The 27,857-nt window shown below is 44.7% G+C and overlaps 1 protein-coding gene across 1 annotated transcript in view; it reads right to left on the reverse strand.

The window, feature by feature from the left end:
- The window catches only part of CSMD2 (CUB and Sushi multiple domains 2), a 628,049-nt gene that overhangs the window by 181,671 nt on the left and 418,521 nt on the right, over positions 1-27,857 (reverse strand). The window contains exons 22-25 of the mRNA XM_056122939.1: positions 22,474-22,643; positions 11,402-11,558; positions 8,663-8,854; positions 5,221-5,347 (exon numbers count right to left, since the gene is read on the reverse strand). Of these exons, the coding sequence (XP_055978914.1) occupies positions 5,221-5,347; positions 8,663-8,854; positions 11,402-11,558; positions 22,474-22,643 (646 nt within the window). The remainder of the gene's footprint in view (positions 1-5,220; positions 5,348-8,662; positions 8,855-11,401; positions 11,559-22,473; positions 22,644-27,857) is intronic.

A 27,857-nucleotide genomic window follows, 5' to 3' on the forward strand; every position in this document is an offset into this window, starting at 1 on the left:
TTGTTCTTCAGGACTAATCTCTGAGTGTCACTTTTCCGGGGACAGCTTCTCTGGCTCCTCCTGTGCTGCCATTCATCCCCCTTCCTCCTTCCACCACCACCTCCATCTGGGCATACTTAAATGTCCCTTCTCTGCCAGCAGGGAGAGGGTCTCATCGATCTCCACAAGACCAGGACCATTTGCCCACGGTGTCTTAAATAGTGGTTCCAGGAAGGACTGAATGCATGCATGAATGATACTTGGAGGCAGGAAAACTTGGGGTTTGCATTTCTATACACAGAAGTAAAGAGAATCCTTTAACTCTTCATACATTCATTGTCCATTTAATACTAACTGAGTGACTAACAAGGATCTACTAATTATAAATGTCCAAATCCTGCTCTTCATTCATTCACTCATTTGTCTAACACTCAATAATTGCTGAATCTCTGCCAGGTACTGGGATGTGGGGTTGGGAGCAGAAAAATTTAAAAAAAATCAGAAAGAGAGCACAGATCTAGTAGGGGAGGTTAGGCAGAGGTTGTGTAGAGGAGAAAAGTTGTTTCAGATGAAGAAACAGGCTATGAGCTCTGGGGCTTCAGAAGAGGAGAAACCACTCCTGGGGTTCCCTGGAGAGGGTCTTGGGGAAGACAATTTGGGTGAGCCGAGATGAAGGATGTAGATAGAAGCCTTTGGAAAATGGAAACAATACAGAGGAGGATTGAGCATGTGTCAGGGGTCACCAGTGTCCTGCAAGTAATATCAAGGAGGAGTTGTGATAGAAAATAAGGTTGTGGATAGGTTGAGGTCTTGACAGCCTTAAAATTGAGGACAAGATGTTTAGCTTCTAAGACCTGGGTGCCACAGGCAGTTTCTATCTGAAGGTGAGTTGGTCAGATGTGTGTCTAGCTACAGTTGGCAGGATGGAGACTTCTCCTTCTGATAGTGGAAAAGCCATAAGAGCTTGACTGACCTCATTTGCTTAAAAAGCTGCACATTTAAAAAAACAAAAGAGAGAGATCTTTCTCATGTGTAGGGCTTGGGGAAAAAAAGGAGAAGAAACAGAGACCAGAGCGATAGTACAGTGGGTAGGGTCTTTGTCTTGCACGTGGCCGACCCAACTTCGATCCGCGGCATTCCATACAGTCCCTTGAGCACTTCTAGGAGTAATTTTTGAGTACAGATCTAGGAGTAACCCATGAGCATCACCTGGTATACTGAGCCACCCCCACCTCCAACAAAAAAGAAATATAGTAAAGGAATAACAAATAGTCAAGGTCATTGAAACTGAAGATTTTGTCCATAGAGCTGAGCTTACACAAGGGGGCAGGGGGTTTGTAGGGGTCCATGGGACACAAGTGGAGGAATGTGGGTCCTCTAGTGATGGGTCTGGTATTGTAATGATGTTGTTTTAATGGAAATTTAAGCTATCTGCAGCTTTGATTTACTAGTGATTTTATAACATGTACTCTTAGATGATTTTGCTTGTGTGTAGAAAGCTTTAAAGATGCCCACTTGAAATGAAGTTCCCTGTTCCAAGCTAAGCAAATGCTGAGTTTTGGACTCTCCTTGCAGCCATGTTAATAAGATGCCATGATGCAAGCATGGCTCTGCTTTCCCATGGGGTATAGGATCATGATGAGTTTGCACCCTATGAAACAACTAGAGTTCCCCGGGCTTTGTCTAAGTTTTAGGTTCTTGTCTAGCCTGGAATCACCAGTCTGATCAGCCGATGTCAGTCAAGACCTCCTTGTTCTCCCACCATGACTTTGCCTTAGTGTGCCTGATGAAAGGAACTCCCATTATAACACGCATGAAAAACACAACTAACAGTATTATAAATTGAGGCACCTCGATAAAAATAATTAAAAAACAAACTTGCACATAGAAAACACTTAAGACTCTTCCTTTATTCATTTTATTTGGTCTGAGCTTAAGGGCAAGTGTGTCTACAGAGAGTATGCAGACACATATCTCTCTTGTTCCAACCACATCAATTCCTCTAAACAGAAACCTCTCCCTAGCAGTGAGCTTCTCCTAGGGACCCTCTCCTTGTTCCACCCTATACTTCAGAGATGCATATCTAGGTCACACTGATTGTAGGACAGAAAATCTATCGTATCATACACACCATTACAGGCAGACAGAGAAACCTGATGCCCAAAGGAATGTGACAACTAAAGGAGTTTTCTGGACTGTTCCACTTTGGGATTTTTCAGTGAATGCACAAGCTGGACTTCCAAAATGACACCCTTTGCTATCAAGGGAGAGGAAATTAAAGAAGGGAAACTTAGAATGTCTGAACAACAAGGGTCTAGTTTTTTTTTTTTTTTTTGCTTTTTGGGTCATACCCAGGGATACTCAGGGTTTACTCCTGGCTCTGCACTCAGAAATGACTCCTGGCAGTGCTCAGGGGTCCATATGGCATGCTGGGGATCAAACCCAGGACCCAGGTTGACTGCGTGCAAGGCAAATGCCCTACCCACTGTGCTATTGCTCTGGCCCCAACAAGGGACTATTTTTGACTGAGCATAAGCATTGTGGAAATTTTATTTTGGCAAGATGGAACCCTTCCCTTTCAAACTCTGACCAACCACAGCTAAGTCACAAGCTCCTCCTCTCCATAGTCTCAGCCCTGTGATGAGTCCTATTAAACATTCTTGTCATCAAATGCTTTAAGATGGAACTGTTCAGAAAGGAGAATGGAACATGACATGGAAATGGAAAGCGAGATTCCAAATTGCCAATGCTTTGTTCCTGTGCCATGGCATCGTCTCAGGCCCACTTTCCTTAGGGAGCTCTTTCTTTGCAGATGATCCTGGTGGGCTAACCTCAGACAAGAGCTCTGTGATGGCCTTCTGTTCATGGCATTTAGTTCCTCACTCAAAGCCACTCCAGAACCAATGCCTGTTCCCAAGCATCACTGCTCCAGCCAGATTCCATCCCCTCAGATTCCCGTGTTCTACCCTTCTTCCACAGCCCTCTCCTCCTGCCATCCCATCCTCTTCTTCTCTTGCAGTTCATCTGAGCCATGGCTCAAGGCCCAGCTTTACCAGCAATGTGGTCCACAGGGATGATTCTGGAAGACCAGGTTCACGTCCTAGTTTTTAGCATTGTGGTGCCAGTGTAAACACACTAAGCATGCTCTTGAGACGCTGGCATTCTCATGTGCCAAGTGAAACAGATAATAAAGTCTCTTTCTTCACAGGCTTACTACTCTTACTAATAGGGCTTCTGAGAGAGTGAAAAAACAACCTACATGCTAGGCCTGTGCTTGAGGGAGGGTGACATTCCTTTCTCTCCTCACTCCTGGGAACCTCGAAAAGCAATTCCTGTTAGCCAGGCAGTAATGTGGAAAGGTTATATTTTGAGGAAGGATGCGTAAAACAGGATTGCTGGGCTGAGCTTTTGTAACTATTCCCTTTGCAACCCTAAACCATAAGTATATTTGTTATCATTTAAAAATGTTTTCTAAATGCAATTAGTATAGTTTAGGTCACATGTTTACAATTATGCTGACATTTACAGTTTTGCTGTTCATAGTTATCACAGGTCACCACTGCCAAAAGTGCCCGAGACTCTCCATACATGTCCTTGTGCTCCCTCTAGTCAACCTTTTATCCTCCCCTGCCACACGGCGTTGCTTGGCATTCTGAGTTCTGTAATCCAAGATTTGCCATTGTTTTATACCCTCTTCAATTGTCTGGCTTGTCTATATGTTGCAGATGAGTGAGGTCATCTAGTATTTGTCCTTCCTCTCACTTATTTTGCTTAATACTCTTGTCTCCCCTCCATCCAAGTTGCAGCAAACTGTAAGATTCCACCTTTCCTTGTAGCCTATAGTTTTACATTGTATGTCTATATCTATCTATCTATCTATCTATCTATCTATCTATCTATCTATCTCTTGCAACATCTTTGTTTATTTACCTGCCATTGGGCTCCTCCTCATTCTGTGGCTGAAACAAACTGAGAGAGGGAGGCATTCTGAGAGTGCCCTGCTCTAAGCTGACCCTCGCACACTGAGGAGAATCCAGTGCAGGGCCGTGTGTGTGAAAGTCACCGTGTTCCTGAACTCTGCTGAGCACAAGACTCCTCTGGGTGCTTTATGAGAAACAGGTACAGCTGACCCTTGAACAGTGTGGGAGTCGGGGTACTCACCCAGGCAGTCCAAGGTCTGCCTGTTACTTCTGACTCATCAAACACTTTGCTATTCCCTAACCCTTTTTACTGAATCACCGTGAGATACACAGTTACAAAGTTGTTCATGATGGGGTTTCAGTCATACAACATTCCAATACCTGTCCCTCTACCAGTGTTCCCAGTTTCCCTCCTGCCACAACTCAAACACTTTACTATCAATAGCTTGCTATTGATTGGGGTCCTTACCCAGACACAATTAGCGCATATTTGTTATAGGTATTTTGTGCTGTGTGCTTTTAGACAAAAGAAAATGTTAAGAAAATCATAAGGGAGATAACAACATTTACAAGACTGTATTGTAGTTTCTGAGAAAAAGAAAAACTAAAAACTACTGTTTCTGGGACTGGAGCAATAACACAGTGGGTAGGGCATTTGCCTTGCACGCGACTGACCTGGGTTTGATTCCTCCATCCCTCTCAGAGAACCCAGCAAACTACCGAGAGTGTCCCGCCCATACGGCAGAGCCTGGCAAACTCTCTGTGGTGTATTCTATGTGCCAAAAACAGTAACAACAAATCTCACAATAGAGACATTACTGATGCCTGCTCGAGCAAATTGATGAACAATGGGAGGACGGTGCTACAGTGCTATTGTAGTTTCTGAAACAAAAATCTACATGTAACTAGACCATTCCACTCACAACTATGCTATTCAAAGTCAACTACAATAGAGCCCACAACACTGCAGGAGATAAGGAGACTGAGCCAGAACAGAACTCTCTCCCAGGTCCTGCAAGCTCTCAATGGCAGGGCTCCCATTCAAACAGGGTCCAGAGGACTTCAAGGCTATGTCCTCAGCTCCTCTGCTAGAACTGTGCCCTATGGGCCAATGAGATATTTGCTCTTGAACGGCCGAGACTGTCCTTACCACTTCATAGGTTTTCCATAGACAGAGCCCAAGCCCAGAGTCTCTGCAGCCACTGATGATCACAAGGCATCCAGGAAGGGAGACCAGGCCAGCCTCTAACAAGCCACTGCTACAAATTCCAAGAAACAACGACAGCCACGGTCAGTCACTCTGCTGTAACCAGAAACTTACCCAATCGTGCAGCCTGCGTCAGCCTCGATGGTCCAGATGCAGTTGAGGTTGTGCTCGTATGGAGCCGGATACCCAGGTGACAGCACCTGCCCAGATGCCTCGCCTCTCACTGTGCCTCCACACTCAGCTGAAAGAAACCCCAGAAGAGAGATTTTAATAGGGTGACTTGCACTGCCAGCAGCAATGAGATAACTTCTAGAATTCACTCCAGTGGATTAGGTATAGCAAATACAGAGGTTCCTGAATTTATATTGTGTATATATATGTATATATATATCACCCCAATACCCATAACTCAGCAATAAAAGGCAAACTGCTCAACTGAAATATGGGCCAAGCATTTGAGGAGATATTTCTCTATGGAAGACTTGGCCAAAATGCACTTAAAAGACGCTTCCCCAACCTGAGTGCCTGAGAATAGATGAGTGGATAAAGAAGCAATGGCACATCTACACAATGGAATACTACTGAGCTATTAGGAAAAATGAGGTAATGAAATTTGCCTATAAATGGATGAACTTGGAGAATATCATGCTGAGTGAAATGAGTCAGAAGGAAAGGGTCAGGTATAGAATGACTGCATTTATTTGTGGGATTAAAAGAAAAACAGTATGAAACTAATATCCATGGCGAGGGAAATGGGTCAGGAGGACTGGTCAATGGCTGGAAAGCACCACAAAAGTGTGTGTGGGGCGGTGGAGGGTAGTTAAGATAGAGGAGGGTCCATTATTGGACAACATTAGTTGGAAATAAACACTCTCTCTGGACAGGAACTGAATGCTGAAAGTAGGTAAATGATAATCTTTAAGCATCTGTATTGCAAACCATAATGCCTAAAAAGAGAGAGAGAGAAAGGGGGGGAGAGAGAGATGCCTGCCATAGAGGCAAGTAGGGGTGAGGGGGCCCTGGAAGGGTGGGAGGGAAACTGGGACACTGGTGCTGGGAAATTACACTGGTAAAGGGACAGATGTTGGAACATTATAAGATTGAAACCCAATCATGAGCATCTTTGCAAAAAAATAATTAAATAAGTTAAAAAATGTTTCCCATCATTAGCAGTGAGGCAAGTGCAAATTGAAAGCAGGAGGAGCTGCTGCTTCTCTCCCACTCACACGGCTGTAATCAAAGGAGAGCCACAACAAGGGTAAGTAAGGCTGCGGAGACACGGGAAGGCATGCACATTGCTGGTGACAATTTCAGAGTTCTTTCGAAGGCAGAACTCTGTTACTCCAGCAATTCTGCTCTTGGACACATGCCCAATAGCAATGAAAACATACCTTCACACAGAAACAGACTCAGGAAGGATCATAGGGGCATTCTTTTTAAAAATAATTTATTTTAATGGAATCACTGTGAGATATACAGTTACAAAGTCGTTCATAGGGGCATTCTGAACAGTGAATTCCCTCTAGTGGAAACAACCTAAATAAATGCTCATCGGCTGAGGCTAATCAAATGTGGAATATCCATACAACAAGCTACACTGTCATAGAGTCACGATCCAACACAATCTACAACATGAACTAACTTTGAAAACAACATGCTAAATTCATGTTGTAGATTATGTTGGAACTCGACTTTTTATGATAAAAGAAATAGCCAGGAGGCTGAAGTAATAGCACAGTGGGTAGGGCGTTTGCCTTGCACATGGCCGACCCGGGTTTGATTCCCAGCATCCCATATGGTCCCCGAGCACTGCCAGGAGTAATTCCTGAGTGCAGAGCCAGGAGGAACCCCTGAGCATTGCTGGGTGAGACCCCCAAAAGAAAAAATAGCCTTTGAGGACGTGAAGAGATCCTCAAACCTGCTCCAGCCTTACAGTGAGTCTTCCCTGTGGGGTGCCATCTAGAAGTGGGAGGGCTGCCGCCACACAACAGAAGGAAAGACTAGACACAGACCCCACAATTCCCAGATTTCACCCACTGGAGGGGGCCTTGAGGGAGCCTCAGAGTGGAAGGCTAAAGGTCACGGTGTAAATCCCACTATGATACCTCAGTGGGGTCCCTCACACTTGACCCAACAAGAAGATCTGATCTGCAGAGCAAAATGTGGTGCCACAGTATGAACTGGCCTCTTTTGTAATGTTGCCCTGTGCTGACTGGCCATGGCATCACACATGGTCTCCCTGTTGGACTGTACTTTCTCCTCACTCCTAAAGCCCAGCCTGGGTCCAGTACTGGGATGCCAGTGAGGTGAGATGGGACATTCCTGATGACTGGGCCACTCTCAGCACCAAGGACAGAAAAGTTTCTTGGTCCTTTAAGGGGCACTGACCCTGTCCATTGTCTGGCTTAAGTTCTTGTCTTTAGATTTCCTGCTGGGCACCGGATTTAACGGCCTGCTAAAGCAGAGCTGACCAGGTGAAGGAATGTAGGCCGTGAATACTTCTGCCGGGCTGCGTCCTGGGCTCTGGTCTTGCAGTGGTGAGCTAGAAGCCACCTCTACTCCCTGCTGGTGTTGGGACTCTGCAGCCTCCTTCTGCATTTCCACCTCCCAAGGACACCTCCCCCCTCTCCCCTGACCCTTTACACACGGTCCTTCACAGTGCTCACCAAGTATCCGCATGATCTGTTATGTATCTATTCCATGTGCTCAGGACTCATCGTGGGTCTCTGCACAAACCCAAGTGTACCAGCACTGGTGTGTGGCATTTGGTTATTAAAGGCAGCTAAATGCTCCCCAGCAGCTGTCACAGTGGCCAGAGGTGCCCAGATATGCTGAAGTGAGGGGGGCCGGGGGTGGGGAGTGGGATGGGGAATCAGGAGGAATAGTGTGCAAGGAGTCCTAGGCAGAGGGAGGACAGCCCACTCGCAGAGGGCAAAGGAGGAAGAGGGGTGGGGGTCTAAGGAACAACAGGCCCAGCCTCGCCTCCACTTCTCGGACACTCTTTGTGTGTCCTGTGATGTGGCACTAAAGTTCTTGGCACCCTCACTGACCTCAGCAAGCACACCCCTCTTCAGAGGATAGCTCAGTACCTTCCCTTGCTCGAGATACCTGTGTCTGAGTTGAATTTCTGTAATATTTTCCCCAGGCAAAGCAGCCTGAGCTCCATTTTCCTCCCAGAAATTGGGGCGAGGTGAATGGGTTTGAGTCCTTTGAGTGAATGAGTTTCAGGCCAGAGGCTCTGAAAATCAGGAGAAGCTCTGCCTCTCCCAACCCCCCTCTGCTCCCTGCATCCCCCAGTAATCACATGGAGGAGATGGCTTGGCTCAGGTCCCATCTGCCAAATATGTGACAAAGCCGGACTACCTGCCTGCATGCACTGCCCTGGAGGTGAAGAAGAAGCGATGGACAGGGCGCGGTTGCCCATGAACTCCATTCAGGACGCAGTTCAGAGAACAGGGCCAGGTACTGTTCCCCGCTTCTGAGCCCCTTAGGAAAGCAGAGGTTGGAGTGGGACAATTGGGGGAGCCCTGGCGAGCAGACAAAGGCTCCTACCTACCGACACACGTGGGGAGGGGCCGGTCCCAGGTCCTGCGCTCGCCGCTCAGACACCGCAGCTCTTCACTGCCCCGCAGGCTGTAGCCAGGGTCGCAGCCGAAGGACACGGAGCTCCCGGCGAAGTGGCCTCCGTCGTGAGCCTTGTAGCCAAACGGGGGGGTTCCCGGGTCCTCACATTTGATGAGCTCAAAGCCTGGTGAGCAGAGAAGGGAGAGTGAGCAAGAGCAGGTTGTGGAGGAAGCCGCACAGCCTCACCTTCTTGGGATGTCACCTGTGTCCCCAGAAAGGGCTCCAGCATGAGTCCTTGTGTGTGTAGGGCAGTGGGAGGACCCTCCTATCATAGTGCTGGGGGTGTGTAAGATAGAGGGTTCCCTCCTCTGACTACATGTCAGTGATTTTGGTTATTTCTCCCAGAACAACACTTCAGTGTTTGCAGGCAAAGGGTTTGGACCTTCTTTCTTTGGTTTGACCTTGTAGCATTTTGCTAGTGGGGTTAATGTCTCCATGTTGCTCTTGAGAACATTCTGACAGGAATCTTTATTTAAATTCTTTTTGTACACTAGGTGGTGCTTGGGGCTTACTCCCAGCTCTGTACTCAGGGAGTACTTCTGGCAGGCTTGAGGGACCATATAGGGTGCTGGGGATTGAACCTGGGTCAACTGTGTGCAAGACAAATGCCCTACCTGCTGTACTATCTCTTTATTCTCTTTGTTTTTTATTTTTAAATTTTAATTTGTTTGGGTTTTGGGCTATATCTTGGAGTGCTTAGGGATTACCCTTGGCTCTGTGCTCAGGGATTGCTCCTGGCAGGGCTCAGGGGACCATTTAGGGTGCCAGGGATGGAAACAAGGTCTGTTGCAGGCAAGGCAAGTGCCTTAATCCCTGCACTATCTCTCTGGCCCAAGGAGGAGACACTTTAAATGTGTTTCTGAGCTCTGCAGGGTCCTGCAGAAATGGCCTCTTAGGAAGGCTGGTATCGAAAACGTGTGCAGAGCCAGCTCGAAGCCTGTTCTGGGGCCGCACGTACATTACCTCTTGGTCATTCACTGGAGAATTACCGGGAGGTGTCACCATCTGCATTTTACAACTGAGCACACTGACTCGGGAAGGTTCAGTAAATTGTTTCAAAGTCACACAATATCAAATGATAGAAAGGGAATTGGAATTTGACTCTGGCTAATCCTCTTCCACTGATCTGCCTGCTGGCATGGGCACAAACCCCTGTGCCAGGCAGCAGAGCCCAGGCTGGAGGAACCCGCAGCAGGCCCACTGCACTAGCTTGCTCTGGCAGACTTATCAAGTCCAATTCCCACGTGATATAGTCGCCCACAGGAGTGAACAACGGAGTGTCTTTTTGTATATTCAAAGAATTATCTAAATTCACAGTTGACTCTGGGACATTTTTGATTATTTCGAAAAGAAACTCTGAACCAGTTTCCCTCAATGCCAGGCAACACAACTGATTCTCTGTCCGTCTCTGTGGATTGGCCGTTCTGGACATCTCATATAAATGGGTCACAGAATGTCTGGCCTTTTGGGACTATCTTGTCACTGAGCATATTTCCCAAGGTCCATCCATGCTGCGTAGCATGTGGCAGTACTTTATTCCTTTGTATGACCAAATAATGTGTCATTGCATGGACAGAAAGATCACAATTTGTTTCCTTTACAAGTTAGTTGTGAATAAAACCATTGGATTTTAAAATAGGGGGACCAGAGAGATAGCATAGCAGATGGGGTGCTTGCTTTGCATGTGGCTGGCCTGGGTTTGCTATCTGCCCAGTCCATATGGTCCCTTGAGGACCATCAAGAGTTAAGCCCTGAGCATTGCCAGATGTGGCCCTAAAACTAATTAAATAGTCTATAAAAGTGAATTTCTTTGGATCTACTAGGAAAGAAAAAAACTCAAAAAATTAAAATGATGCTTAAACATCATTTAAGCTATACTCTTATACACTATACATTGAAGTTATACTCTTCAATCTGTATGATTTCCATGTTCAAAATCTAAGGAGTAAGACAAAATTTTAAAAATCGCTAAAAAAAAGAATTAAGTCTCAATTATTTAGGGAATAGTTAAAAAAAAACAAAAACAGAAAAGTCATAAGGCTGGGGAGATATCTGAGTGGTCAGAAGCACATGCCTTGCTTACGCAGAGACCCAGTTTAAGCCCTGACATTGCACAAAACCTTAAGAAGAGTTGGGTATAGCCCTGGTGGCATCTGAGCACTGCTGGTGTTGTGGGACCCTGGTGCCAAGCAGCACCATATCACCAGGCCTGAACAATGAACCTTCTGGCTTGCTGACTGACAATTGTTGAGAACAGTTTCCAGGCCCCCTGAATATTGCCTGCACCCCCTCTCCCCAAGATAAAAGAGCACAATTATCCATGAGTATTTGCATTTTTATGTTTAGTTTTAGCTGAACATTATTTTATAAATGCCATGATTAGGAAAGCCTGTCTTGGGCTCATTTAATTAAAAGGCTCAGTGTTTATTCTTTTTTAAAAAGGATTAGTGAGGAACAGCTATGCTCTGCCTTTTGACTCAGTTTGAACTACATGTGAACCAGAGCCACAGGCCAAGTGGCAGCTCATCCAAATCCTGGGCACAGTGTCTTAGAGGAAGCAATCAGCTGGAGAAACTAACTACCACAGGACGAATGGGACCCCAGCATCCAGCCTCTGCTTTTGGAGCCCGAGAAACTCTGGCTTCACTGTCTACACAGGTGCAAGACTTACTAGAAAACTGCAGCTCGAAGCCCTTGCTGGTGTTCTCTGCATCCGTGATGAAGTCGAGCCACAGACTGCTGGATGTACTGTTCAAAGTCACCCCCATCATCTCTGAGCGGCTGAACACCCCCAGCAAACGGGCAGAGTTGTTGCTGCCGTCATACACCTGGACATGGAGAGAACCAAGCGTGTGGCATCGGTATGACAGTGTTTTCAGCAGTGGCTTTTCACTGTACAGCCCACATGCCCAGAGTGGAGCACAGGGAAATGACTGAGAGTAGCAGTAATCACCGAGTACAGGAAGAAGGTGGAATGGAGCGGGCCCAGGAGCCAGTTTACTGACCAGATGACTGGGCCCTCCCAGGGCCACGTGAGGCAGGACTGTGCCCCGCTTGTTTCAGTGTGAGCCACTTGCTGGGAACCAGTTGCTATTCTAACCTTTCCAGTGGAAATCTGCTCCTGTTCCCTCAAGCCCAGATGGCACCCGTTTACTCTTCAGCAGCCTGGGGAGGTCAGGCTGGGGCAGCCTGCCTGTCTGAGCCATCTGCTTGTGCATACAGGCAGGCTGAAAGCATTCAACAGCTCGGCCTCACCAGACTATCAATCCCATCCTAGGAGGCAATCGTCCTCCTGCATGTCCTCACCTCACTGTGGCAGTATCCGCAGTCTGGGCCTTGGGATCCTGCTGGGATGGAGTTAAAATGACCAGTGTGTCCTGGTGCCTTTATCTTTTCCAAGCTAACCTCTGTCCTTTTTCTCCTAAAATGAGGACTGTGGGGAGGGCCTGCTGGGCTTGCCAGGGGCAGGATCCTGCGTGCATCTGGCTTCCCTGACTCCCATCTGTCCTCTGAACTTCTGAGTACCATCAAAGACAACAATCATCAGAATAATGAACGGGCTCCCCAGGTTCTGAGGTTGCTGCTCCTTTCCAGATAATTGTACAAATAACAACAGAAGTTGTGATTGAGTGAAAGACCCCCTGGTGCTTTGGTAAATATCAAAGATGGGATCTATGGGTGGGTGATGAATATTTGTGCATGGCTCAGGATGTGGTGCCAGCTGCCAGCAAATTGGAACAATATTTCCATTCTACTATTTATGAAGCAAAGCTTCCTAAAAGAAATCATCCTTCAAGCTAACAGTGCTGTATATTACAGAGATTTGTTTAGGCCCTTGGGAGCCTCCAAAGCCCAGATCTTATGTACAATTGCTTTATATCACCAATAGACAGGAGAATTCTGGAGTTCCAGCTGACATAGAGTTGATACCCGTTCAAAGGGTTTCACCTCCTTCTTCATCCAAGAGGCTAGACAAGTATTTTTACTTATTAAAAAATACATTGTAATTAATTGATCAAGGCATTACTCATCTGCATTCGTGAATATTTCAATAAGAGAGACAAATCAGACATGGTGAGCTTCTTTATGAAAGAGTCTAGGGGAAAAAATCAACTTTGAGTCAGATGAAGCCAGTTAGTACAATTTATAACAGAGGAAATACAGACATTAGAGAACGCATGAGAGAAATCTTTGAGTGTGTGGTCAGCAAAATCCAGAATCTGAAAAATTCCACTACACAAATGACCCAATTTTTCAACAAAAAAAAATGACAAGGGGGTTTTCAAAAGGATCTAATACAGAAACCCACAGATGGGGAAACTCCTGAGGCAGCTAGTCTAGTGTGTAGACTTTGTTTGCATCCTGATTCAAATAAACTGTAAATTCAAAACACTATGATGACATTTATGAGATAATTGGAAACTTGAACACTCACTGGATATATGGTGATATTAAGAAACTGATGTTAATTAATAAAAGTATAATGGGAACAAGATTTCTTCCTTAATTTCATAGCACATATCATCCTAATTTGTTAAGAACGAAAATGTTCTTATGTGTCATTACAATAAAATATTCATCGCAGAAAACTTATGAAACAGAAGAGAACAGAAGAAATAAAAACAACTTTTGGCATTCATAACATCTGGGGACTACCTCTTTTTCCAGGGTTTGTGTTCTCTCTCTCTCTCTCTCTCTCTCTCTCTCTTTCTCTCCCACTCTCACTCTCTCCCGCCCCCTCTCACCTCATCTCTCCAAGATTAACCTGTACTGAACATAATGTGTGTATTTGTCTTAACAGCATTTAAATAGTTGTAGGAGTTTCCACCATAAAGTTACTTTTAACCCTTAGAATTATTCACTTTGTTATTGTTTGTGACATGTGCCCTGGCACATAAAGGACATCCAATAAATGGATGACAAATAAATAAATAAGTAAATAATTTCTTCTTATACTTTGTCCTCAGATGTACTTGGAATTAATTTTTCCATGTGGTAGATGGTAGGATTCTACCTTTGCCTCCCAATGGACTAGCCATTTAACAACTATGTTGCTGATGTTCTATCCACAGATGATTTTATTTTGTCATTTATTTATTTATGTATTTGTTTGTTTGGGGGCCATTCTTTGTGGTGCTCAAGGTTTACTCTTGTCTCTGCACTCAGGGATTACTTCCTATGGGTTCAGGGACCATATGTGGTGTGGGGATTAAACCTGGGACAGCTGCATGCAAGGTAAGTGCAATACCTACTGTACTCTCACTCTGGCCCCACATCTACCATTAATGTTAAAGACACCTTTATCACACATGTAGTTAGATGAAATCGACTGTGTCAACTCCCCATTCATATGTATTCATCTTTCTTAACTCTTGTGTGTGATCCATACTGTTTCAACTACTGCATAATGCATTTTTAGCATATTTAATATTTAGTAAGGCAAATCCTCTCTCATTTGTCTTCTTTTAACTCACTCTCTCCTACTTATTCTTCTAGATTAACTCTAGAAGAATTTTCTCAAAAGGAAACAGCTGCCCTTCCCCTAAAACAACTTAGGCAATTCTGACTAACATTAAATACATGGATTGATTAGAGACAATTTTGTCTGCGTGATATTAAATCTTCTTTTTCCTACACACAGTGTTGGGCTCCATTTAATAAAGCTGTCTCGGGTCTTTAAGTAAAATTCTTTATGTCCTCCTGAGTATGTTTATATTTTTATTGCTATTGGGAATTGGGCCTTAGTATACATTTATTTCCTAATAGAACATTGCTTGTCTATAAAAAAAACTGTTCTGATGACCTAGTTCATCTTTATACACAAGTGACAGTTCATCTTTATATATAGAAATCATGGAGCTTCTATGCCGGACCATCACATTGAGCACTGAGCCTCATTTCTTTATCTCTATTCAATGGGAATCTTTTTTTTCCCCAGCCATACCAAGGCATTTTTGAAAAACTGTATATTAAATTTAAGGTATGCAACTCAATGTTTTGATATACAACTAACTATATCTGAAAAGGCAATTTGGCAAGATGGCTGGCATCCATATGAATTTGTGGGCAGAACAGTCCTGCATGCCTACATGTGACAGCCCTGGTTTCAATTTTTCTTGCACAGTGTCCTAAAGAGCCTCCAGGGCAAGTGACCAGAATGAAGGGGCCACCAAGGCCCCACTAAACTTTGTCAGTTGGGTCCCAATGCCTATTGGGACCTGCGTTCTCCTGACAACCTGTCTGTCCTTTGCTTTATGATCTTGCCAACACTTGCTATTTTGGGGCATAATAATCACTCCCAGCCCCCTTTCTGGTTAAGTGTGGACTAGCATCTTCCCTTTTTTTCTTTTATCTCCCTAAGTATTGAGGTTGCGTCTTTTGTGTGTGTGTGTGTGTGTGTGTGTGTGTGTGTATTTATGAATTACCATGAGGTACAGTTACAAACTTATGAGCTTTCGTGTTTACATTTCAGTCATACAATGATTGTTTACCCATCCCTCCACCAGTGCCCAGTGCCTATTCTCCTCCACCAATGTTCCCAGTATCCCTCTCACCACCCACACCCCATCCTCCACCACCCCACCCTGTCTCTGTGGCAGGGCATTCTGTTTTGTTCTCTCTCCTTTTGGGTGTTGTGGTTTGCAATAGAGGTATTGAGTGGCCATCATGTTCGGTCTATAGTCTACTTTTGGCACGCATCTTTTAACCCGAATGGGTCCTCCCAACATCCTTTACTTGGTGTTCCCTTCTCTGAGCTGCCTTTTCCCTCAACATGTGAGGCCAGTTTCCAAGCCGTGGAGCAGAAATCCTGGTCTTTATCTCTACTACTCTTGGGTGTTAGTCTCCCATTCTGTTATATTTGTTAACAATCCTACTTTCCTCTTCTAGAAATTTCCTGTCCTAGTTCACCCATACACATGAAAACTTCTACATTCAATTCAGTTTCTTGTCCTTCAAAATAATATTTTATACTTCCCCTAATGGATTTGGTAGGCTTGTCCCTAGATGTCTTCAAGTTTTGTTTTTAGTGGGGTGGACTTGGGATGCCAAAGCAGTGCTCAGGGGTCTAGGGGTCACTACTGATGATCACTCCCAATGACAACATTGCCCGAGTCAACTGGGCCTGATGGAAAGGCTGGCAGCATGGTGCTACTCAGTCCCGCAGTGCTCAGGGGCCAAGCAGGATTTGAATTGGGTACCTGCGTATTCAAGACATGTGTCTTTGGCTACTAAGATATCTCCCCAGTCCCAATATCTGAAAGTCTAGTTTCTATTTTGAGTGTGATGCCTCTGTCTCACCTTCTGTTGATATGCTTTGATCAACTATAGAACATCAGTAGCTTTGCTGAATTATCTTAAAGTTTCTAGTAGCTTATAGTTGTTTCTTTTGTATGTTCTAAATAAAAGAGACATTTTTTTCTTATTTATATTTTTTTAATAGTTTCTTTTTGTTAGGCACAAGTGTAATGGCTTGGGTCTACTGTAAAATACTTATTTTCTGGACTACAGGGAATCTTTTGATTGTGGGAAACTTCTAATCAGACTAAGAAAATTTCTAGTTTTAGTTTTATAATTAAAAGTAATAAAGTAGCATTAAAATTCATTACATGTTTTAGGGTGGATTGGCAGTACTACATAATGTTCTTTTTCAATCTGTCTACAGGATTTAGGTTAAACCAATGCACTTGCTAGTATTAGACTGGTTTTGACCTACAAAAATGGCAATTTCATATAGTTTCCCTAAATAAGTAACATTATGTGCTTTACTAATGCTAAAATTCCCTTAGCTCCCAAGAATTAATCCCACTTGATAAATTCTGTTTTAATAGACAGCTAGATTCAATGCATACATTTTAGATTTATGGTCTTCAATGAGATTGATATAGTTTTTGTGCTAGGCTGCTTTTCAATTTGCTATCCATATTTATACCTGTTTATTTAAACAAAATGGGTAGGATATAGATACTAATTTTTATTTTTCTCCAGGATTACCTTTTTCTTTTGATTCGTTAGTTTGCCTACAAAATAGTTTAGGCCTGAGTCTATATGGAACAATTTTGAGAACTCTAGTTTCTTCAGTGATAATTGACTTTCTGGATTTTTATTTTCTCTTGACTTAAACAACAAAGTCTCCAATGGAGACGTTACTGGGCCCGCTCGAGCTTGACTTCTTTGGGCTGGAGCGATAGCACAGCGGTAGGGTGTTTGCCTTACAAGCGGCCAACATGGCCGACCCGAGTTCGATTCCTCCGCCCCTCTCAGAGAGCCCAGCAAGCTACCGAGAGTATTCGATATGCCAGACACAGTAACAACAAAGTCTCCAATGGAGACGTTACTGGGCCCGCTTGAGCAAATCAACGATCAACGGGAGGGCCTTTACTTTTTACCTTTATTAGTGATTTTTATGTAAAATAATCCCATTCAAGATAAAAAAGAACTTCATCTGAGCTTTCAGATTTCTTGGCCTATAATTGTTTCTAAATATTTCATCATTTTAATTATTTATATTTATAATTATGTTCTTTTTAAATTCCCTAATAGCATACATTTCTTAGTTTGTTATTTCTTGATCTGCCTTATCAAGTTTATCTATTTATAAGCTTTTAGAGAACTAGTTGACTTTTCCAGATAATTACTATTGCTTTTTAGCTTCCTTTTTAAATCTATTTTTCCTTTATCTTTAAAAGTTTTTTTCTCTCTCTTGTTTTGTATGCTTGGGGATTGCTCTGTGCCCAGGGATCACTCCTGGCAATGCTTGGGGATTCATGGGGTATCAAATCTGCATTGTCTGCGTGCTAGGCAAGAGCTCTCTTCACCTGCTGTACGATCTCTCTGGACCATTAAGAGTATTTCTCCCTTACTTTCTCTGGGTTTATTATATTATGCAAGCAACCTAAATTTTTATTTATTTTTAACCCAGGTGATATGTTAGAGACTAACAGAGGTATATTAAACTCTTCCACAGTGGCTGAAACTTTATTAAATTTTTTTAAAACATTTCTAGCAGTTTTTATTTAATTTATTCATGCTATGTTATTTGGCACATAAAATTTTACTGTGGAGTAAGCGTACATTTTATTAATATAAAATTGTCTTTTTCATTTCCTTATGAGATGTGAGAGAAGTTCTCAAATTTATCTTATAATAAACTGATTTCATTTTTCTGTGGTTTACCATCCTCTCTTCATTGCCTCCATTCCATTTTTTAATTGGGTGATCATGTTTTTCATCTCTATTCAATCTTTCCTCATCTTAGATTGCTCTGTTTTCATTACTGCCTATTTTTTTGTGTGTGTCATAAATATAATACTCTCTCAAATCTTGTTAAGAATACAAATTAGAAGCTTTTAAGGACTTTTTTTTCCCTTGTTGCTTACAGAGGGCCAATTAGCTCTGACTCTTCAGATGGGTCCCCTTTTTCTGATCCAGTGAATATTTACACACAGCCAGTTAATTTTCTTATTGGCACCGCTCTACAGAGGGAGGCTGAAAATGGAGACTGGAAACAGCCAAGGTTGGGACGGAGTGCAGACACCTCAGAGTGGGGGACACTAAGCCAGAAGGAACTATAGCAGCAGTCTCTCCAGCTCCTGTGCTTGCAAGAGAGTTGTGGATATGTGTGTATGTGTGTGGGATGTTTTTGTGGGAGTGTGTGCACATGGAGAGGTATGTGCATGTGAGTGTGTGTGCAGACATATATGTGCACAGATATGTGAGTGACCTTGGCTCCTTATTCTAAAGGAGCCTGACTATTGTTAGACATCAGTTGTAGCATTGCCTTACTTTGCCTATCTTGCCAACAAAGCCAAGTGAAAGTCAGAATAGCATGAGGTGAGGGATCCTGGTCTCTTAGACTTAGGCCACTTTTAGAGGCTCATAGGACAGAGATCTGGTCCCTGGCAGTGGTTCCATCACACACACTTGGCACCCAGTTCTGTTGCTCTAAGCAAGGTGACTGTCGATGTTTCCCTGCCCTGATGTTCCAGTAACTAGTAAGCATTCACATAATTCACTTGTGTGAATGAGAGTTCGATTAGAAATAGACCTTGTTTGGGGGCGAAAGGAACTCTCTAATTTCAGTGCTGAGACTACAGTGTCCTGTTTTCATGTTCCGTGAGTCATTTCAGTAGGAACCTGTAACAGAACGTGCTCTTTGGCCATAGTAAGCTGGAAGCTATCTACCGACACTATTGCATTAAAAGCCCACCTGGTTGGGCCAATGTTTGAAGGCAACAATTTGGTAGGGATGGATCCAGAGAGATAGGACAGAGGTGAAGGTGAATGTTCCATCCCCAGCATCACGATTCCCCCCAGCACTGCCAGATGCAGTCCTGGAGGCCCCCACAGGGGAAGAGCACCACATCCTTGAACCCCCACATTGAATCACCAGCCTAGAGGGCTAAGAATCACCAGGAGAGTTCCCCAGGCTCCTAAGAACCCTTCAGAAGACCTCTTGGAGCCCATTTTCCCCTGCCTCCCAGCTCCCCCCACTCCCGGCCCAATTGTTTTTTGGTAGGGGCCAGATTGAAAAAAAAAATCAAAGTATTTTGGGAGGCAAGTTAAAGTTTAGTGTTTAAGAAATTTTCAGTAAGTAAAGGTAAGGAAAAGAGCATGGGGTATAAGTGCAAGAAAGCTGTCATTTCATGGGCAGAAATACAAGACTTTCTTGGAGGGTTGGCCAAGAGCCCAGGACACTGGATCTCGGGAGATCAGTGAGACCTGTGGTGGGTGCCAGGTTCCTTGGTCAGGAGCTCAAGGCTATCTCAGGCTTGTCTGGAAGGACAAGCAGGTTTCAGAGAAGAGACTCTGATGGTGTTCAGGCAATGGGTCTGATGGCACCCACTTGCTGTTTAGGGGTAGGGGGACGGATGCTGCTGGAGGAGAGAGTCTCTCCAGGTTCCTGCATGTGCTCATGTAACAGGAAGTGGAGAGGCAGGTTGACGCTTCGGTGCTGCTGCCACGCCGGGTGCTGGCAGGAGGCTCTGAATTATATCAGGGAAACCAGAGTTGTGAGTTTCTTTGGTTCTGAGTCAGCTCTGCACCCATTAATGTCCCACATTCTTCACTGGGAGGCCCAGGGTCTTGAGGAGAAGAGTCAGACAAAGAGGGGCATACCCACTGTTCCCCACTTCCCCACAAGCTGGCCCTCTTTCCCCCAGAGCCCATTCAGGACTCACAGTGCCCTGGCCCTTTAGCCAAGGTGAGCGTTACCACCAGCTTTCTGAAGCAAGCACTAACGAGATCTAGACATGAGGAAGAGGCTCTGTGGTAGAGGGGCGAACTCAGTATTAGCAAGGATGGGTAACAGGGATATTTGGGAAGGGGCTACAGAGACAGACTGAAGTCTGGGACTGTCACATAAGAAACATAGGTCTTCATCCCCTTTTCCTAATATTGAACGGCTTCTTTGGGTCCTGTATCCTGTTAGAGCCTTTCATGACCTCCTCTGACTTTGGCTTCAGCACTATGTGGTGTATGCGTGTGTGTATAAGAGGTCATACTGAAGAATCTATCAAGGAGCTGCCTTGCCAAAATGGCTTATAAGGTAAATCTTAGAGTATGCTCATTTTTATTTTGGGCAAATAAACTCTGATAGCTAATTCTTATATAGTTTGATTCCCCCATAGTGAAGGAAACAAAGAGGTCATTGGTTGTTTGCTCCTTGTCCTTCCCTTAACCTGACTGCCTGAGAATACATCTCTTCTGCCTATTAGGCTGCTCACTGAGTCCCCAGGCCTACCCTGGACAGTGTGGCATAAGTATTGCCTATGTCTTAGATGCTGCTCTGATTCTAGACCAACCTTAAGAGGAAGTCCAGTATGACCCAACCCCAGGGGTTTCTAGAAATCCAGAATCTTTTCTTCTTTTGGCAGCATCACTGCCCCATGCTCTTGTCAAGACCTGAAAGTGGTAAGCTGTGCCTTAAAGATGCCTTTTCTGCAGGGTCAGCAACAGCCCTTTGCATTGTCAAGTTCTCATCATGCCCACAGCCGTATAGATGGAAGTACAGAGTAGGTCACTATAGGCCCACTGTCATCGGTCACATCCTCTGAGGCTCTGCTGTTAATCATGGACAAAGGAAGAGAAGGAAGGTCAAAGGGGAAGTCTGAAGATATCCTTCAAAATGTGCACTTGGGGCTTTACAGGTGAATGTAAGCCTTATACTTGGAAAGGTTCTGTCTATTGCTTACTGATGGGATGCACACAGTGATTGTGTGTCTGGGAGGCTCGGAGGCTGAAAAAAGAGTTTAAGAAGCCAATGGTAGGGCCTTGATCCCCATAACTCTAATTTTCTATTCTATTTCATGTGAACTCAGTCCCGAGTTGTCATCTCATAAGAAATCTTGATGGAAGGATAAGTAGGTAAAAGAAGGAATACCTTCAACACTAAGTTACACACAGCACAGAAATACGTACATCATACACACACATATACACCAGAGAACACTTGCTCCAGAGGGTGGGTTGGACATCATCTGTGCATCTACACTCAGCCTATTTACACAGACTTTAGAAAAGGATGGGGGATGGGGATTATTTAATGGTTTTTGCATAGTCTAGAGTAGTGATCTCTGATCTCTTTGTTTCCTTGGCTATGGATGAATCAAACCAAAGGAGAATAAACTATCAGAGATTTTTTTGCCCAAAATAATAATAATGGGCATACTATGAGCTTTACCTTATAATCCATTTTGACAAGGCAGCTCCTTGATAGATTCTTCAGCATGACCTCTTTGATTATATACAAACACACACATACGCCACTTAGTGCTGCAGCCAAATCATCACATGGACACAGAAAAAGAAATACAAGTTGTGTATGTACTCAGTGTCTTAGCAACACCCTCTCTGCAGTTTGTCTACAATTCACATCTCTTTACTTATTTTCTCTATTGTGTATGCTTTATTTAACACATGACCCTATACAGTCCTTCACGGTGGCATGCTGAAAGTATGTAAATGGTATACAAATCTGTCAAAACATCTGTTTGTAGGTGCACACACGCAGAGAACACACTGAGATAGGTATGCACAGACACAGAGCCCTGCACCAAATACATACTTAGACACAGATTCACACCATGTACAAAGGTCTACACAGAAGTCACAGTGTCCATAAACCTATGAAAGGGCACATACACACATTTTGTGAGCACCACATTAGCCAACTGAATGATGAGTCTTCACAGTGGAAAACCTGCAGAATAAGAGTATCATTCATCATGCACCCCGCCCTCACCTGGTTACATAAGCATCTTCGTGCTGTCAGCTCCGAAGCAAATGCTGAAGCTGCTTTCCAAGATACTTACAGACATTTCTTTTCTTCTTCCCTCTCTCTCCATTTTTTTTATTTACTTGTTTGAGCCAACCCAGAAGTGCTTAGGGCTTACTCCTGGCTCTGAACTCAGGAATCAATCCCAGCAGGCTCTGGGGACCATATGGGATGACAGGAGTTGAACTCTGGTTAACCACGTACAAGGCAAATGCTCTACCTGCAATATTATTGCTCCAGCCCCAGTCATTGCTCTTTCAGGTTTTCACTTTGCCCAATTGAGTAAAGATGATATCGTGGGATTCGGAAGGAAGAAGGTTTGGGGCATTTGCACAGAGATACATGTATGTGTGTATGTGTGTGTGTGTGTGTGCGTGTTCACACACACGCGCGTGTATGCACATACATGCAGGAGCAAGTCACACTTTCGAATGCTGTTGCATATACACCAAGGCATCTGTGGGTTTTACCTTGAGGACATCACCTTCGGAGAGTTCAAACGCCCTGGCTTTAAGCTGAATCCCCTTCCCTGGCTGCGTCTGGATGGAATAGATGCATTCATGGTTGTTATTGTAGTTCACAGGAAAGTTGGGGGACAGCAACGTCCCCTGCGTGCCCGTGACTGAATTCCCACACTCTGCTGGAAAGAGAATCACAATAATCACCGATTAACCCCCATCAGCTACATCCAAAATCAACTCAGCACTGGAAAACCTCACAATGATGACAAGTTGTTTGTCTCTCTACCTGCCAACACACCCACTTATCTGTCCATGTGTCTGCTTGGTTTTGAGGCTGCAGACCCAAGTTTGCTTTTACATCCCTGCCCACTTCCATGCTGCCTGGTTCTTTATCTTCCTTGTTCTGTTTGTTTGCCTCTCTGCTGCAGAAATAGAAATGAATCCACCCGGCACCCCTTACATTCACAGTGTTATGAAACAGCTACTCCCCACACCTGTTCATAGAGTATCATAGCAACAGAAATGACCCAGCAGGATGGCACCAGAGGATGGAGTAAGCCAAGTGAGGAGAGAGGAAGCCTTTCATGAAATACCAGAGAATGGCAACTAAGAGGAGACCAGATTCAATCATCATTTCTGGACCCTTTCAAGCTTTACCAGCGTCATTTCAGCTATTAGTCACAACAACTAATCCCAGATGATAGGTGCAAATGATCACCCTGGGCTTCAAGATCAAGAGCCTTGTGCGTAGCAATTGAGATTGTGCCTACTTCTCAGTTTATGAATAGGAGAGAGTAGAGACCTTAGTTTTCTTGCTCCTGGAATTTATATCTCTCCTCCCACCTCCATTCCCCCAACCTGCAGTTATGGAGAAAGTTTTAGCATTCATCCAGTAAAACCTTGATTCATTCATCAGCTAATAAATGCATGCTCTCCTTTCAAAAATCTGTCCTTCCTCTTTCAGAATTCATCATTATTTCCCCATTATCTCCATACCATTGTAGCAACTAGCACATTTGACTTGACTTATTCGTTCACCTTTCTATCTTTTCCACCTCATTGTGGATCCTTTAAAGCCTGGTGTTATTTCTATACCCAACACCCATTACAAGTCTGGGCAGGGGAGGGCTGTCAGCTGATAAAAAGGGAGGCAGCTCATCAACCAAGCATGTACTGCAGACCCTGAGGTTTGCTCTCTGGGCTCTATGATAATTGTGAACTCAATTCCTGTGCTTCCCCACTATCAGAGCCTTCACCAGGAGCTTGCCCTGCTTGCTTGTTCTTGCCTGTGTACCCCTCTCAAATTGTGAGTTATAGGAGGACTAGAGCCATGTTTAATGAATCTATGAATTTCTAAGGATTAGATCAGATCATCTGTAAAATAAATATTTGCCAAATGAACGAATGAATGGATACGGAGTACACTGACCTCAGGAGATATACAGTCCTAAAAATAATTAGGTTCTGGAAGAATGTAAATACACGTCCAGATGGCAGGCCCATTATTTGTCTGGACATATGGGGAGTTTGGACCATGTTTTGAATCTTTGAGGCTGCGGGTTTCAAGTCTGCATTTTTTTTATTTTGTTTTGTTTTGTTTTCAAATACTCCCTCAATAGTCCCATTTTAGGCACCCTCAGTAGCCAAAAGGAACCTGAGTTTAACCATGGATCAATAGGCCATATATTCTCTCTAACTACCTTAAAATCCAGAGCCTAGAGTGTGCTAGGTGGAACATGTGATGATACAGGGGCATTCAAAACAGAGCATCTCGTGGGTATGCCTCTGTCCCCAGGGTAACTCCTTAGACCTTTGAAGACAGTGTTTATGCCTCACTCCCAAGCTATCTCTTTTTAACATGATTCCTGCCACAGGCTCTTTACAATTCCTAAGACTTTATATAAGCCATCCCAAGATTCCCATATCATCGCCCTAATTTACTTTGTGATGATATCTGGGGGCAGGTGCTTTGGGAAGCAATTAGGTTGAGATGAACTCGTGTGAAGGTAGAGATCCAGGATATGATGGGTCCCCTTGGAAGAAGAGGTAAAAGACCAGAACTCTCTTCTCTTCTGTGTGAAGGCACAGTATAGAAGATTCCATCAGTACCTCAGGGTAGGAACCTTCTCCAGATACGGAGTCTGCCAGCCCCTTGACCTTGGACTTCATAGCCTCTGGGACTATGAGAAAAAATGCTTATTGTTTGAGCCATCCAGTCTGTGGTATTTTTTGTACAGCAATATGAATTGACCAAGACATCCATCAACTGTCTGAGGAGAAATCCAGTCTTGCAATACTTTAAACTCAGCCTGTTGGCAAGGCATCCAAATGTGTGTGATGAATGCGCTGAGCTGGAGCTTAAAATGAAAGTGTGGCACGTAGGCACTCTGGGGGCTGCTGCTGATTTAGGTAGAGATGTTTCTAGAGTGTATAAGTTTGGGGGAGGCCCTTATAGGGGATAGTCTTTTGGGAAAGGGGTGCATATTTCTACATTTGTTTCTCAGCCTGATCCCACGGACAGCTCTCTGAAGTTCCTCTCTCTCCTGGGGCTCACACACCACTCCTTCTCCCCCATCCAGGGAGAGGTACGTGGTGCTGTGGTGTGGGCATGAGCTTGGGATAGAGAGACAAATTCCATCAGGACTCCAGTCTCTTCTGGATGGTCACAGCATCCTAAAATGACTATGGCAGATACATGCACACAATTTTATGATAAAATAGGCAGAAGGTGGGGAGAGGCAGGCACAGAGTAGACCCCCAACAAGGATGTTCTTCCTTTTCCCCCCCATTCCAGGAGAATCTGTGTGGCTTCCCTGATGTCATCTGCAGCCCTGGGACTGGCAGGAAGTTCCAGAAGGCCACTTAAGAAGCTGCCTTGATGATCTGCTGTTCCCAGAATCCTCTCTATTCTTGGAGCTTCTTCCCTTTGGTCTCATTCTGGGCTTTTGAGCTTCTTTCCTGCATACTGGCGTAATAGCTGCATAACCAATCTCTGCCCATGTATTCGATATTTTTACAAAGAGGGAAACAGAGCTGAGAGCATCAGATGGGGGCAGTTTGGGCCCTGCCTGGGACTGTATCCTGTTCACTAGGGAGGATATGGGGGAGCACAGAGAGTCTTGGCACTTGCTTCAGTTTCCCATGGAAGTGGGTAGCCCAGGACAGCATCCAGGGAAACAGACAGGTACCCAGAGAAACAAACAAGCAAGGACAGTGTACTGGGGTTTGGGGTCCTCTGACTTCTGCCTCATCCAAGGAGGTCTCACTCAAGGCAGAGATTTCATCTTATCAAGGTGGGGTTCCTAGGCAGAGCTGAGAGCTGACCATCATCCAGGGCTCCCCAAATTAGGGCCCCGCCTCCTGCTGCAGACCCTTATGAGGTTCAGGACCGTCTCTCCCTGAGATCCCCTCTCATACCAGGAGTTAGAGCTCAGGCCTATCCATCTTCTTCTCAGGTGGAACAGCCCCACTAACACTGGTTGCACTGAATCATCCAATTTACACTTTCAATGCATGTGTAAATGCATTGAAGCATTGTTGGCTGGGCATTCCCATGGTACCTCCCATCTGAGGCTCCATGACAGGGATGGTGGTAATTAGTGATGATTGCAATTGCAGTGAATTATTAATAACATATGAAACAAAGACAAATATAATCAAGAAAATATTGTGAAGTGTTATGGACAAACAGGAATTGGAGTAATAAGTGAAAGGATACGTTTCAATAATGAGATCAGAGAGGTAGGAGCGCAGGATGTTAGTGCAGGGTCAGAGCACTGGTCCAGTGCTTGCTTGCACGTATTCCGGCCAAGGTTTAGTCCCCAACACTAGAAGGGGTTCCCTGAGCCCTGCCAGGAATGATCCCTGGGTGCAGAACCAGGAGGAAGTCCTCAGCACTGCTGGGTGTGGCCCCAAAACAAAGCAAAACAGAACAAACACTCTGCCCCCACCTCCCCAAAGTATTCATCTATAGTGTGGGAGAATATCACTTAAGACTAATGAAATTACCAAACCAAGGACAATTTCCCCAAGGAGAAAAGAGCTGCCTGCAGCCCGAGAGAAGTGGAGGAGCAGGGGGAGATTTGTGTGTGTGTGTGTGTGTGTGTGTGTGAGAGTGTGTGTGTGTGCATGCATGTGCACAGGATGAGAGTAGGGTGCACTGAGGGCGATTACAGGACAAAGGCTACATTTTGGAATTATTTAATCAGTCCAGAATATAGAATCTGCATCTATTTGCCTTACTGTATTCTTGCTGAGATTGTGAACAAGTATACTTACTGGTACTTGGTTGTTGATTAAACACACACACACACACACACATACACACACGCTAAAAAGATTATTGGCAAAATGATGATACTTGCAGGGCACCTCATGGCTTATGTAAATTGTGTCATCTAATCCAGAATAAATCTAATTATCTCTGACTTACAAATGAAGGAGCTGGGGTTTGCAGGGCTTTGGGGCCCTGCCCACCCCTAACAGCTGGAATAAGCCCTGGCAGACACCCGCTGGAGCAAGCATGACTACGGAGCCAGGCGGCTTATTACTGTCCTCTGCAGAGCCCAGGGATCTTTGGAGTGGTCTCAGGTGAGGCTGCGCTCATAGACCTGCTTCGCCAGCGTAGGGCTGCTCTGACCCCAGACCCCCAGTGTTTACTGGGTTTGTCCCACCTCTCTCCCGAGTTGCCACAGGAGCCACCACTGTGCCCTGCATTGTGCCCTGCCCACAAGGTGAGTGCCTAGAAGGTTCATCTTGGAGAGGAGGGGTGGCCAGCCGGCTGTGTGGCCTCTTTCTCTCTCCCCTCTGCCAGCCTTCTTCAGGCAGAGCCTTGGGTTGGAGGAAGTCTGGTTCTGAGACCAACTTCTCCCTCTCTCTGCCTGCTGCCACTCTACACTGTTCTCCCAGTGGCTTCCCCAATGCCAGGCTCTGACTACTTTTTCCTCTCCTCTAGATATTTCCTCTCCTCTAGATAGCAGAGTGGTTGGCGCCTCCATTCCCTCAGATCAGTGCTAACATGTTCACTCAGTAGAGGGACCTTGCCTGACTGCTTCTCCTTCCTTCCTTCCTTCCTTCCTTCCTTCCTTCCTTCCTTCCTTCCTTCCTTCCTTCCCTCCTCCCTTCTTTCTTTCTCTCTTTCCTTCCTTCCTTCGTTCATTTGTTTGTTCCTTTCTTCTTTCCTTCCTTCCTTCCTTCCTTCCTTCCTTTCTTTCTTTCTTTCTTTCTTTCTTTCTTTCTTTCTTTCTTTTGTTCTTTTTTTGGGCCACACTTGTAATGCTCATTTAAGCTCAGTGGTAGGGCTGGAGCGATAGCACAGCAGGTAGGGCGTCTGCCTTGCACGCAGCCAACATGGCCGACCCGAGTTCGATTCCTGCGCCCCTCTCGGAGAGCCC

The sequence above is a fragment of the Sorex fumeus genome, unplaced genomic scaffold (genome assembly GCF_029834395.1).
Source record: "Sorex fumeus unplaced genomic scaffold, SorFum_2.1 ptg000047l, whole genome shotgun sequence".
NCBI classification, from domain to species: Eukaryota; Metazoa; Chordata; class Mammalia; order Eulipotyphla; family Soricidae; genus Sorex; species Sorex fumeus.